The sequence below is a fragment of the Saccoglossus kowalevskii genome, chromosome 8 (genome assembly GCF_978046115.1).
Source record: "Saccoglossus kowalevskii chromosome 8, keSacKowa6.1, whole genome shotgun sequence".
Classification (NCBI taxonomy): Eukaryota; Metazoa; Hemichordata; class Enteropneusta; family Harrimaniidae; genus Saccoglossus; species Saccoglossus kowalevskii.
In genome coordinates, this window is record NC_140648.1 from 35,723,352 (window position 1) to 35,739,253 (window position 15,902).

Here is a 15,902-nt window from a genome sequence, read left to right on the forward strand (position 1 = left end):
TACGGAAGCCCTAAAACGGAGGGACCGCAACATGCATGAACTATTCTGTCGGGTGTGACCACAATTCACGGTTGTCATACAGTAATTACAGTTTATTTATAACCAACAGACAATAAAGACATAGTGCATACATCGGCTGAGTCACATATTCTGGTCTGAGGTGTGTAAAAAACGAAAGTAGATCCGGGCGCATTACGTCATTTTGGAGGGGCTTAATCCCGAATGACTCATACAGTGTGGGTGAACATGTGGTGCGGCTTCCAGTTGCATGTAAGCTCGCTGTAGTGGTATTATCTTCACGCGTTTTCGCTGTACCAGATATAGGCGCAAAATGAGTCACAATCGACACAAATATTGAGAATCTTCGATTGTGGCGCTGCCTGTAAACCACGACGGATGGGGGATGTCAGTGTGCTTTGTAGAACAGATGTAAAACTTAGGAAAGCCCACGCCATTACCTCATCATTTTGGAATGTAAAACCTCCCCTTTGTGTCACAGGGACGCGCTGGCACATTGCCAAGTGCTTGTTGGAAGTAGCTGGACTATTTACATATATTCATTACTAAGGATAAAGACGCTGTTATCATGTAATGCGCCCTGTAATTTGTTTTGAAATATGTGTACTATAAACTTGATAAACTCAGCCCTCGTCCGGTTTCAAAATGTTCCTTTATTCCCAATGGAGTTCACTAGATTGTCTATCATACATTATTCTTTCAATACCACTATTATTATCATATATTGATGTTCACCAGAGTGCCACAGCCGTATACTCTGAAAACAAACAGTACGAGGCCGGTTTGGCGCCTGTGTTAATATACTATTTCTTTTTGTCGTGATATTGTCCACGTTCACAGCACCATAATAAACACGCACAGTCGCACGGGGAGCGGTGGTTATTAAGCATCTACTGTGTTTTCAGCTACTTCATAAAAGGACCACAAAGCTCTGTTTGAATGCATAGCGTGATATAATTGCGGAAACGTGAGCAGCGTGGCGCCCTCAACGAACAAGGACAACCTGTTGAATACTCAGACTGCGTGTATAACCATAGACAGTATAGTCTATGGTATAACCGGTATGTCTAATCGCAATGTTACATTGCAAGAGTACCCAGCGGAATATCTGCAGCATGAAAGGGTGTGTACGGTCTGCAAATCTACATCTACCAGAACAAATTGCATATTTTCAAGAAAACGAATCAATCCCCGAAAACTTGGAATCTGACTTTGTCATTGCCACTGAGCATAATGGTCGTAAACGTAGTTAACACGTGTCATGGTAAAGCTGCACAAACAACAACACATTAAGATAAAACTTAATTAAGTTAATTGGCTTATATTTGCACGTTTTAAGATTGACGCAGCAGTGAATCACTTCAGAAAATATACTCGTTATGGCAAGGTCGCAATTTGCATATGACACGAACACTCACAATGAGGGCTTTTACGATACACACGCAAAGGTCAATGACCTAGTAGCTGACCATAACGCAATAAAGACAATGGTTCGGCATATAGGAGACCCACATCACGCTAGGATGAATGAAAATATTACTACACTTTTTGAAAAGCAGCAACCAGCACTGTATTAGTGCCATATGTCTTCTTCTAACATCTACGTATTGTATAATGCGGATTATCGCATAGTCAGGCATGCAAATAAAATGAATGTATTATAATATTGATGTTTCGTCGAGATATATTTGAATACAATATGGTATGAATCACGAATGCGGTGACTCACTATAAATTACCGAATTAGGGTATATTTGAATGGTGACGTAATGTGACACGATCACAATGCTTGCAGGTGTTTCGGATTATGATCGTCAGGCCGTTGACCATGTAGCGTCACCACGTGGGATTTCCGTTATTGACACTGATTGTAATCGTCTGGTAGTGGCGTCATCCTAAACGGCGAGCACAATATCAATACAAAAACAAAAATATGTCGAGCCAACGTAGTCATGGCAACGACGATTTGATATTAAGCATGCTCCTTGTGAACACTGTGGCCGTATCTGGCAGACAACGATATGGGTGATACGACTATCGCGTCTAATCCGTTACCAGCAACAACAGGTGTCGGTTTTCAAACCAATGAAAATAAGACAAGATACTATAACTATGCGAGTAGTTTGACGTGTTGACAAGGACCAATGGATGGTGCAATCTGCTGAGATTGATATATATGTAGATATCCTAGCATATTGCATTGACTGTCACGTAACCGCATACGTCGCGGCGTTTTATTTTATATTTGGACTGAAATAAATTGGAAGAACTTAATTTAGTGACAGGCTTTATATCATTTAATGATATGCGATATGTGCGTATGTGGTCTTCGTCTACATACATACGGAGACTGATGCGTTATTTTCTGTTTCAAACAAAGTATAAATTTTCCAAGATTGAAAACTTATTGAAAGATATAGGTTCGAGAATCACATTCATTGTGACCTGCTCAATCGACTGCAATATTTGAGCGAAGCAGTCAACGGTTATATCATGTATATAGTAAGGCACAGAGGAGGTAACGTTATATCACAACTCTGCCAGGCTTCACTGCGTTTTCTCACGACTCCACGTCTATTTAAAGCAAAGCGCTCGCTTGTTAAGAATCGATCAATGTTGATTCGTATTATTCTCTCCGTAATTGGCGTGTTTCATTCAATTGTTATGCAAACTAGATGTACATTTCACTTTCCGTATATTATCTTGTCCCACTGAAGCGTGATGTTTGACCATGCCGGAGGGTCTTTGCGATATAACACTATAATCTAGTCTATTCACGTTGGTATTATTTCTATTAAAATTCTAACACGGTTTGAAAGTTGACCTGTTGAACAAAGTAAAGCCAGAATGATCAAAAAAAAGTACGTTGCGGTGATTGATTGCACGTCGCCGACGTGAAAGGTTGTTTTTTTCTATTAAAATAGTTCTCACGTTGACTTCATATACGTTGAAATGATAGGCCGGCTATCTGAGTTCACTGACACAACTACAGCTGCCGTCAACACACACTGAAAGTATTACAGAGGTTAAATTATTTACGTACTGCCTCAGACGTTCCCCCGAGGCACGCCAATCACTGGCTTCCCACTGGCAATGAGTGTGGCAGCCGTGTAGCTCGGGTCATGTCCCATTAAGGTACCGACAAGTGATAGATGTATGTGACATTCTGGATAATATCATGGATGGAATTACACAAAATATATAATTTTCCACAGTATATCGTTGCTGGACGTGATTGTGCGCAGAACCCCCGCAATTTCTTTCGTTTTGTATAGTGTTTAGACTTGTTAAATACTATAATACAAATATACCAGTGGTGTCTTTATTAGATGTCTTCTGACTATTGTGAGATAACAATAATAAGATTGTTATCTAGGGTCTATTGCACACTTTGAAGGTGGTCCTAGTTTTGTGTAAAATATTCTACGCGCATTGTATACATCGCAATTTGTCGAAAATTTTAAACTGGCTGTCATGCGCCTCTCTGTTTTATAAAAAACGCAACTATTGTATAATAGTGTAAATCACGGAGTTCTTTTAAAAATGAAGTCTTCGACTTGTGGTGATGCTAATGGCTTCATAAAACGCTATTTATTCCGACCCGTGTTTGCTAATATCCCGTCCTCTCACCGTGCAGCTGTCACACCCATGCACAGATGTGAAAACAAAGACGCCTGCATCTTTGATGCTGTTGTAATTATTCTGTTTTAAATTCCTATTTAATGTGATCGGGTCGATAATTAGCTTTTATTGGTCGTACACGCGTATTCCTAGTTTGTCTATTTGACTTTCTGTGAACGAAATCAATATATAGATTCGTAAGCGATGCACTTCTACCAAATTTGGTGCTATGTAGCGATCTTTTAGTCGACTGAGAAACATCTTGACCGGAACACGACTTGAGCAGTTTACAACAGCTTCACTCGACAGGAACTGATTAATTCGGGTCCATTACATGTTGTATAAACCCAACACGGGAAATGAAATAACGTAACAAACTTGGTATGACTTGAATATATTATCACGCTTGATATTGTTATTTGTATTGTACGACGGCCGGATCTATCCCACATTATGTTAAATGACCACCAGAAAATGTGAGCAGCCGTGAACTTGAGCTTTCGACATTTAAACTCAGTATACTCATTTAATGCTCAGTATAAAGACAGATTTAGCGAATAAACCACGTCGGCAAAACGAATCACCATCAACGTGTGAGACAAGGTAGATTACATTTAAAAAATGATAGAAATATCGCCCGTGTGTTTTTCGGAATAATAGTTCAAATTGACTATAAATAACTTTAGTTTCCCTCATGTTTTCACCCTGAAAATATAGGTCGCTAAATGTCGGCCCAAGTAACTGGATATTACAATGCACCAGTACATGAACAATTGGTGTGATAGTTTACATCTAACAAAACCGTAACTGGAAACCCCCTTTTCAAGGTTAAGTACTCGAGTGCAATGACAGCGGGTTGACTGTTGGCCGTTGATTTGTAATATTTCTTAGTTGGCGATTACCCCAATCTGATTAAAATAAGATCCTAGTTTGGGTTTTTTTTTTTTTGTTTTTTTTTGGTTAAAATAATATCATTTATATTTTTTTTTTCATATAATCTATTATTTTTTTTTTTAATTTATCTACTGGTGTTTTTTTTAAGTTTTGGTAATCGCGAGAGCTCACGTGGGATTATAATAATTTAATAAATAATATTATTTTACCATAAAAAAAAAAAAAAGCCCAAACTAGGATCTTATTTTAATCAGATTGCGATTACCCATGTTGTACGAACACAATCTGCATCACTTGTTTCAATATTATTAGTCGGTGATTAATCAATAATGTTACAGTACTTTAAGACTCCATGGCAACATTATCACGACTAGTAAATGTACCCTAATTAAATACATTATGACAAGATACCTATGAGTCTTCCTCGAATCAATGTCAAATTATTTTCAAACACGAGAAGAGAATTGAAGGAAGCTAAAAGTCTATGAGGGCGCTAGTACTTCAAAAGCGACGTTGGCGCCCTCAATGTTGAAACAACCACAACATAAGCTGGCGTTTTTAAAGTATATTGGAATCGGGGACATTGTGAGAATATATGAGTTAATTATCTGACATCGTGGATTTAACAAAGGTTTTCAATTTGTTCACAGATTAATAAGGTCACATGTCCTTATTTATACAAATTAGATTATTAATATGCATGGCTTTCAACCCAGAAGTAATCAGATCTGTGGGTTATCCAAAAGCACCTATGTATGAAGTTTAATTGAAATTTCATGAGTGTCACTCAAGGTATCTTTGGAACACCTATAATTTGGTTAATTTATGCAAATTAGGTATTTATTAAGCACAAAATTCAACCCTAAACTAAACATGTACATAAGGCTAATTCCAAAGAACTTATATACTTCACGCACAAGCACCCACGCACACACAAAATTTCATTTCAGTATTTGTGATCCACATTTTGTCTTTGATATTTTTGAATCATGATTCAAGAATTACTAAAACGCTATAGATATATGGTACTCTAGACAAGAAGAAATAAGACAAAGAAGAATTCTGATGCAATCAATATTTGTTTTACTATTATTTGCAAACAGTTCAATGCTGTAAATAAATAAATAAAAAAAACTTATTTAGAAAATAATCAATAAAACTTATACAAAGCATATAAATGCCATCACAACAAATTTCTTGCTTGGACAAAGTAGACTGATAATAAAACAAATTCAGTAAAAACCAAGAGTTCATTGACAGTGAAAGCATTTTGAGCAATATAGTTGTACACAGATATTTCAAAAATAAAATAGATTATATATTATTGGTATTTTTTATTATAATCCATAAATAAATTGATACACCAGATTTTTATATTGCTGTGTCCTTATATGGACTTCAGTACCTTGCAATTGCCCTTTGACATTTTAGAAATTTTATCGGCAACAGCTGGTTGGTTGGGTGAATAGACAGTGAATAGTTTATAAGCAGCCAATCAGTATGCGAATTGTGGTATCATACTTCATACAGCTGCTGTATGGTGGGCTGCTGTTACCATGGTTACAATACTTGCAGCGGCATTCACAGCTTTTCAGTTGGTGCAAGCATGCGTACGTTTCTAAAGCATTAGTAGGTAAATCAGAGATCAACTCACACTATATTTACAGTATATCTGTCGCAGTTAAATCATCACCTACACTTTTTTTAATATATTTGTGTCTTTACTGGACTTTTTGACAGAATGTGGCATCAGCCAAATAGTAAATAAATCACATGTGAGTTGCATTATTGGTTAAAAGTTGACATATTAAAGGATAATGATTAAAAAAATACATTGCAATTCCTTCTAGCCGTGAATATCAAGTTTTCAAAGATGGGTATTCATTCCTTAATTTCAATTTATACTCCAGTAGAATTAGTAAATATAAAATCCCTTGACATTACAGTAAAATGTAAGCGACCAATAAGGAGGAACATTACAGACCAATGATGAAAATACAGCAAAAAATATACTGTAGTTCAAATAAGTATCGTGACCACTATAGGCAGAGGAATGGTACGCTGCTATTCAGTGTATTTAAAAGGAATGACGACAACAGGTGTCTACTAAAATCATCTCAGAACGATAAAAACATGGAATAAAAACGTAATCTTTTAAATAAAAAACAGTCTAATTTCATGAGCAAAGATGAAAAAAAGATGTATCATAATTCTTCTATTATTGGATCGGGTCGCTAAATTGTTAAGATGAAAAATTAAAATTATACTTGTTTCAGTCAATGTTAAAATAATAATAGAATTAAAGGTATCAAGGGAGGTCATTTCAAAAAAGAAAAAGTGTGAAATGGAAACAAAATACAGAAAGTGTCAAAGGCGTTTTATTTTATTATAAGTAAGAAGAAACATTTTCTATTAGGTGGTCGAAATTGATTAAGAAAAAGAAATTATTCTTTTTTAAAAAAAAAAATCAGTGGTTCAGCTAATAGAGGAATTATAGTGTCTGGATGTTGACAAAATACAAGCCATGCATTTAGAGTTATAATCTGTACAGAGATCAATGTCACCCATGGTTTTGAACAAGGGGACCATAATGCCCTTGATGTACGGAGTGCACAGCTATACACGATACAAGCTAATACGTCAGAGAAATAAATCAAGTGAACAAAACAGTTTCAGTCTCAATTGGAAATTGGGCTGCTGAATAATACTGAGACATCATTGACTACAGAGGGCGTCCTCATTTTTGGACAGTTCTAAAAAGTACTGAGTTATCATTAAAATATATTGCACGTAACACAAATGCAGCCAAACATGTTTAAATTCTACTTTAAGTTTGAAATAGAATAAAAGAACCTTTTTTTTTTTTTGGAAAATTTTAAGACATTTAAAAAAAACACAGAAAGCATTGTACAATCAAATATACAAAAATAGACTTCTGATTATATATACCACATATCTCTACAAATATACTAATAATTGTAATTGCTATAATATTAGGACCAAGGGTATCACATGTGAGTAAGCAACTTGTCCTTGAAATGCAATGATGATCCTAGTAAGATCTCATGAAGTGAATTTATCTACATTGATATTGTCAATATTATAAACATAGTTGCAAATAGGATAAAAGTTTTTGTTTCCTTCATCTTTGTATTCAATTCTAAAGATACATCTTTCAAGCATATTTTGACATATGCCAGCCATGTCATGTTATCAGTATATATTTTTAGAGAGCTGCGCATTTCATTTCACTTTTCATTTCCCTCTTTGTAAAATTTGTTTAATTTTAATTTTTAAACAATATGGTCAAAACAGTTAAAATTAATTAAAGTATTGTTTCAGATAATTTGTGTAATCTGATCACGAAACACTGAATCGAAGTTAGATACTCTGTTTGCATTAATTAGCACCTTTGTTACCATGGCATTATTGTTCTGCTTATGATAGCAAAAACTGTCACATTTTTACAAAGATTGCGATTACATTTTGTTTTAAATAACAGAACCAGAGGTAATTGAACTGAAGTAAATGGGTAGTTTGCATATTAGCTATTCATACCTGCATAAATTTGCATAACAACTAATTTACATAAATAGCACACTGAAATATTTAGGTATTGAGATAATCAATTCTACTGAATGTCTTTTAGAAAGTTATACATGAGGTTGTTTTTAGACTGAAAAGCATATTTTGTGAGGAGGCCTCATTAATCTTTATGTAAATATATGCAATAAACAGTCAGTAAACAATATTGTCTCTGATACTAATTTTTGTGTATGTTTCGCTGCAGATCGGCATCTTACTTTCTCCAGAATACAGAGCTATTTACCTAAAAAATCAAGAATTATAGTTTTGATCAAGAATTGCAGAAAAGCTGCATCTCAAATTTGTACAGTGCATATCAGTTTACTTGCAGACCCCATGTAATTCATCATTGTCATATCTTAATATTAATCAAAATGTAATATTTTAAAACAAATGAACAGCGCCCCCACTCATTGAAACTGATGAAGTATCATATTTTATATATTGGTAATCTTAGGTTGTCAGTTAAATTTACAGAAAAAAAAAAATCATTTAAAGATGGACATGACATGGCTAACGTTTTTGACAGAAGAATTTCCTGAAATTTTGTTCAAGTATTTTTTGTGACTAGCTATAAGTTTGGGTACCCAAACTAGGAACCTTACATGTATGCATTTTGACGAATTTTCAATTCAAAATGGCCGCCAGAGTAGAGGTTTGGGAAAATCACAAACTCATTGTTTCCATGGAAACTAGTCAGAGTACAGTCAGATGGCATACAAGTGATAATAAAATAAAGGCAATTAATTTATCAACACTGAGATTCATACAAATCAGGAATAATTTTATTATCACTTGTATGCCAGCTGACTGTGTCAGAGTACCACTTTTTTAATTTACTCCTTGTTATATCCATGATGTAACGCTTTGCTCAGTGCAATAACAAGGATTCATAGTGCTTTTATATTTTCTGTATTTTTACTATGTAGGAAATAGTGGCATCTATTATGAATCACACATTATGACAGGCAGCAGAATCACTAGTTTACAAATTAATCACATATAATAATAGTCAAATCACTAATGTAAAATTTGGTGGCGTGAATGACAGCAGTATTGGAGTTAAGAGTTGACTCTGTGAACACAGTGTCTGTGCAACCTAATACTTACTTCTAGTCATATCTGAGCAATCAAGCAGTTGATTAATCCAAACAGCATTGGCACATAAATAAGCACATCAAATAAAGATTTGTTTATGCTACGTTGAAAGCATATGTTGGCACACAGAATGGAATGGCTTGTCAAGCACCAACAAGCAAATATGTTGTTATGGATCATGGGTAGCAGTGACACCCACTGACTTATGGCTGCAGTATTTAATGAAAGCACTCATTCATCACTTCATTGAGAAGATGCATATCTCTGTTGTGAGTTAGTCCAGTCTTGGCAGTATTGGAAATTACCAACAAAATTGCACCTCAAATTTAAGTTTATACACCCCTGAATAATATTGGAATAACCCAGACTACTGATTTTCATTGGCTGTTGTTCCAAGACGTCTGATTTCATTGGCTGGTGTTCCAAGACAACCAATTTCATTGGTTGTCTGTTTAGTTTGTAGGGGGTGAAGGATTGACTTATCTTGGACTCCCACATGGATTAATTTCTAATAAGGACGGGTTGTTTTCTATGATTCTCACAAGAATCCTGTCAATGTACTCCTTCAGGTCTCGGTTCATCTGCTCCTCTTCTTTCAAAGCAGCCATAATCTGGAAAATAACAAACTTTATTAATAAAGAATGCACCTTAAGTCACTTTGAATTATCAAAAAATGCACCCTTGAATTCAATTTCAATATTTGTGTTCATTCTACAAAAAAATTAGCTGCTTTTAAATAATCTCAGTTGTAAAAATTGTTATCAATTATCAATTTAAAATGGTCGCTGCAGTAGTACTTAATACAGCACAATATGAAAAGCATAAGGTCATGGAAAGTAAGTCAGCTATTCCCTACTATTTGCTATCTTTGTTCATTTATTTGATAGAACTATTCACATGTTCGGGGTCCCATCTGACAAAATACAAAGACTGACTTTATAAATTTATTTATCGTGAATTTCCGCTGGTAGTCCTGATAGATACACCATGAAATGTCACTCACCTCATCTTTAGATGCAGTTTCAATTTCAGCAGCAAAGGAATCTGATTTACATACGCTGACACCCAATAACTGTTTCCCCAACTGTAGACTATTATGTATGATCTGTGCATTCAGTTCTTCATTTGTTTCTTTCAACGCAATGTTTTCCTATCAAGAATTGAAAACATACAGATCTACAATGATACCAACCAACTTGTCAAATGCAATCACTTCCAGATATCGACCACTACATGGTTATATAAGCCATTGAGTGAACAGGCATAAAACACATGTTTAAAAGGTAAGGGTTGCCCATCATTTGGTGACTACAGAGTAAGGATGGGAAATTTTTGAACTTAGTAAACGATTCCACAAGCCAAAACTAGATGTTATCATCATGGATCCAAAATTACACGTACTATACAAACATTGTCATTCTTTTCACACATTGCATCATGGGTAAAGATAAACAAAAAGAAAACATACTTTGTAAATGTGTGGTCATCAACTAATATAAACACACTATGTTCAATTATTACATCTTTCGTACTTGCACTTTTTGAAGGAAAAAGTTTTTTATGTGCAACACCAAATGTGCCAACACGGAAGTTGGGATTGCCGCTAAATCAAACACATGCAGTGTATTCAATATACCAAAAGTTGGGATTGCCGCTAAATCAAACACATGCAGTGTATTCAATATACCAAAAGTTGGGATTGCCGCTAAATCAAACACATGCAGTGTATTCAATATACCAAAAGTTCAATTTGCGAAACATTTGTGCTTCATTCAAAAAGTCACCCACCTGTTTAAGTGATTTAATTTCAGATTCCATTTCAGCACATCGACTTGGCATATCCAAAGCACGAAATCTTCCAATTCGTTCATGTTCTGCTTTGTATCTTCTTAAATCCTCTAATTCTTTAGACATTTCAACCACCACCTGCAAACATACACCTCTCACAATATCACCATGTGATCAGTCTACCAAGATTGCATCATTGTATTTTGCACATCATGCTACCATATCTTTTCTATTAGTAGCGCACACGCTTACATAAATGTTATGCATATGTCTGTGGTAATAATTCATATTTCAATGATCCAGCATACAATACCATATTTGTTCTATTAGAAATGCATGTGTTTACTCAAATGACACGCGTGTCTATAATCATAATAATATATTTTATTATATTATACCAGTGTGTCACTGCCATCAATGCATCATTGTGATTGGTTGGGAGACTGTTTTAATTTATGCAAGCCGTGGTTAAATAGAGCAAAATGCACAGTTATGGTGTTCCAAATAAGGCCCCAAAATATGAATACAAGTTCAATTCGTAAACAAATAAAGGGAAGGGCATTTAAATATTAGGGAAATTTTGGGGTAATATTGATAGCATGAAGACATTATATACATATTTTATTTTGGCAGTGGTTAAATACAAAAATTGTACAACCTACAATTTTTGCATGCTATTCTTTGCGACATGTTTTCATTGTCTGCAACATAGACATGGCCGAGTATCATGTTCGGGAGCTGTCAGAGCAAGATTTTCTTGCAGAAACCGGAGAAATCGTCAAGACGGAGAGAAAGAAACGTTTTGCCAATTTTAATGAAATTTACCTTGACGATTTCGAAACACAGGCTAAAATGTATGCTACCGGCGGCGAAAATTGTCCCGTTGCAGCATTTCAAAATGTATTTGTCCAAATTGCAAAATGCGTTGTTTCAGGGGCCCCGTGTAAATGTAACACCCACTGATACAGTCTGGTATTCGTGAAAATAATTTGGGATCTGTGATGAAAGAGATTTCGATAGCAGCAAATTTGTTGACAATTTATACACATCATTATGTTAGGGCAACTGCGTGCACTGTGTTAGATTATGTATTTCACGGCACCTAAAAACGAAGCTAGTGTTTCGGTCTTACACCAACAAACTCGCAAATAACCGGAGTCAAGGAATGCCCAGTATCCTTTCTCGCAGTTTTTGGTATAAAAACAAATCCTCTGATAGAGAAGTGACCGTAGCGATCGAAGCTGATGTTTCCAACAACGGCATCTGTACCCTGGGAATCACTGGCATAGTAGCGTCTGGACCAACTCCCGCAGAATCTGGAACCGCTTCTATTTCTAATACCCACAATCAAAGTACACATGCAGCATCTGCTTTGTTCCATAACTGTACCTTTAGTGGACCAATTAATGTCAGCATAACAAACACAAAATAGAAAATTCGACAACGATAATAAGTCCACAGAACACGTTTTCAAAAATGGCGCACAGTGCGCGCTGCCGGTAATTTCTGCTGATGATAATTTATTCACAGCTATTCATATGTAAATCTAGCGTCGAGCTTGTTTATTCAATTTCTAATTATTGGCTAGTTTCTTGTGTTGTAGAAACAAACTTCTTTTGATTGTGATGATATCTAAACTTGATGTTCTGTGCGTTTCTGTGTACTGAGCGCGAGTGTGTGATAAGAGATTAAATACTGGTTCCAGGGCCCATTTCATCTGATCACCATGTCGACCAGCCGATGCTCATTACACGTCATTCGAAAACGACTCTTTTTTCTTTTATACAAGCAGCCTATCGGCTGAGATAGCTCCGCTGTTAGCAATGCACATTTCAATTAAAGAACTGAAGACATCATTAGAAAATGAACAATATGAATAGTATCAAAGCAATCGGACTTACAGTTTTTAACAAGAAGTCAAAAATATCACTTTTTACCAAAAATTACAAAAATATTCACCAAAATAATTTAATTAGAGAATTGAAGATATCATCACAAAATGAACAAATCTGAGAGAGGTCCACATGTAGTACCTATATATGTAATATCAAAGCAATCGGACTTACAGTTTTCAACAAGGAGTCGAAAATATCACTTTTTACCAAAAATGGCAAAAATATTCACCAAAATTAGAGAACTGAAGATATCATCACAAAATGAACAAATCTGAGAAAGGTCTACATGTAGTATCTATATATGTAATATCAAAGCAATTGAACTATTGATTTTTAACAAGAAGTCGAAAATATCACTTTTTACCAAAAATTACAAAAATATTCACCAAAATTAGAGAATTGAAGATATCATCACAAAATGAACAAATCTGAGAAAGGTCCACATGTAGTACCTATATATGTAATATCAAAGCAATCGGACTTGCGGTTTTTAACAAGAAGTCGAAAATATCACTTTTTACCAAAAATGACAAAAATATTCACCAAAATTAGAGAATTGAAGATATCATCACGAAATGAACAAATCTGAGTGAGGTCCACATGTAGTACCTATATATGTAGTATCAAAGCAATTGGACTTGCGGTTTTTAACAAGAAGTCGAAAATATCACTTTTTACCAAAAATGACAAAAATATTCACCAAAATTAGAGAATTAAAGATATCATTACAAAATGAACAAATCTGAGAGAGGTCCACATGTAGTACCTATATATGTAATATCAAAGTAATTGCACTTGCGGTTTTTAACAAGAAGTCGAAAATATCACTTTTTACCAAAAATGACAAAAATATTCACCAAAATTAGAGAATTGAAGATATCAACATGAAATGAACAAACCTAAGAGAGGTCTATCCAAGGTACATATACACCAAGTATCAAAGCATTCAGGCTTGTAGCAGTGTAGGAAATTTGTCCAGATTACATACCAGACATCAGGGCTGGTAACTTTCAAAAGTTACAAGCCCTGCTAAAATGTTACCAGTCCCGCACATTTTTTCAATTATTTTCGCACACACACACACACAAATAAACACAAGTTGTATACAATATACTATGCACGGTTTATTTTAACAACAAAGTAGCTGTAGAGAACATGCATATTCAGAACATGATATATCAGACGTCTGTGTCACTGTTGCTCTCGGCTAGATCAGAAAAATCTGAACCATAGTCAGAATCTAATCCAGCTACCAAATGAGCATCACCATCACCATCTGTTTCAGCTTCTGCAACTTCCTCCTCATCAAGTGCTTCAGCAGCTCTCTGCTGCTCTACTGCTTCATCTACTGCCTGTATAGCACTCAACTTCTTTCTCCTCTGTCCTTCCATAAAACTTGGTTTTTTAAAAAAATTAGTATTTATTGATTTTCAGCCCCCAAGTGACTGTGGGTGGAGCATTCTTTGCGTCGAATATCGATTTGGCTTGTTTATGACCAATTGACATTTCATGGCATGTGAGGGCATCATGTCTTAAATTGGTACAGCCGGTTACAAACGATCCCTTTCCGTACTTACGGAGTTTGTCTGGTATTTTGCGGTTTGATAACGGCCCGTAAATAGCCCAGCAGATACGGCAATACACCGTATGATTACCGGTGTCATCGGTGACTAGCCCTGCGTACAGTGCTGTGTGTACGGGGACGCGTTCGGTTGATAGATGTCCCCACCACAGCCCTGCGTACCTCCATAGACAAAGTCCGGGACTTTGAAAAATATAATTTTTTTAATGAAATAACATGCCCAGGTACCAAAAATGATGATCGATCACCAGATATATCCAGAACTCCCAGTTCGGAGTCCAATTGTGGATGGAATCGGCTACTTTGCCCTAAAAACAAACACATTCTCTTGCGTGAATGAAATTAAAAATGGCGGCGTTTGGTGGATAATTCCTCCGGTATCAACGCGTTTACATTTTGTCCGTCTTTACTAGTCGCTTTTTAAAGACATTTCAAGTTTCAGATAACTTTGTAATGGTTGTTACGGATAACTATCGTCATTTCAACCGATTTCGGCTGGGAAACTACTTATTTTTAACTTGCGCACCAATTACGGTGCGCTCCCTGACTTTGTCCATGGAGGTACGCAAGGCTGTGGTTGGGACATCTATCAACCGAACGCGTCCCCGTAAACACAGCACTGTACGCAGGGCTACATCGGTGACCAGCCATTCTTTGAACTCCGTCTTCCAGCTTGGAACGATTTTGCGAGTACGTTTTGACTGGTCATACTCCTTATTTGCCGCAATTCTATCGATGCTCGACTTCTGTTTCTTTGTTGGAGGGTCTATCCCCAAAAAACGATACATGTTGTACGCGAAATGAAAACTTCGTAAACAAACTACTCAACGATAGAACTGGTCAGGGGTCACCGGAAGTGTCACTGCACCATGGGAGATAGGACCTGACCCGAGGTCACGTACCTATTATTATGTTAATAAGTCAATGGATTCCGTGTTGTGGGTTGAGAATGCGTGTCGGCAAGTCACGATGTGCGACGGCAATGCAATATTTTCATAGTTTTGGCTGATCACGTTTCTGTTTAAAATGTTTAGAGCACATATAAAGAATGGTAGCTTGTTTTTATTTTAATTTCGGCGGAAGAATGTGGTAACATGTTACCCGACCACCGGACAGGGAAGTTTGAAATTCAACCAGTCCGATACGAAAGTTACCCGTCTCGGGCGTGCGGACGGGCAGGAATTTCCTACACTGCTTGTAGTTTTCAAGAAGAAGTCGAAAAAGTAAAACATTGACACGGACGACGGAGACGGACGACGACGACGACGGACAATCACTCATATGATAAGCTCCGCTCGACAAAGTCGACAGCGGAGCTAAAAAAGGCCGAGAGTGTTGAAAATGCTACAGAAATGAAGTTGGTATAATATAATAGCAATAAACCACCGCCGGAGACGGGTATACCACTCGACTCGCTGCCG

General features: G+C 36.1%; 1 protein-coding gene across 4 annotated transcripts in view; it reads right to left on the bottom strand.

The window, feature by feature from the left end:
* Positions 1–5,593: 5,593 nt before the first annotated feature.
* Positions 5,594–15,902, bottom strand: part of LOC102804090 (rab11 family-interacting protein 4-like) — a 51,326-nt gene continuing 41,017 nt past the window's right edge. For all 4 annotated transcript variants that reach the window (XM_085502560.1, XM_085502559.1, XM_085502558.1 and 1 more), the window contains 3 exons: positions 11,005–11,142; positions 10,220–10,366; positions 5,594–9,827 (listed from right to left, as the gene is read on the bottom strand). In XM_085502560.1, coding sequence (XP_085358686.1) covers positions 9,696–9,827; positions 10,220–10,366; positions 11,005–11,142 — 417 coding nt within the window. In that variant the 3' untranslated portion in view covers positions 5,594–9,695. The remainder of the gene's footprint in view (positions 9,828–10,219; positions 10,367–11,004; positions 11,143–15,902) is intronic.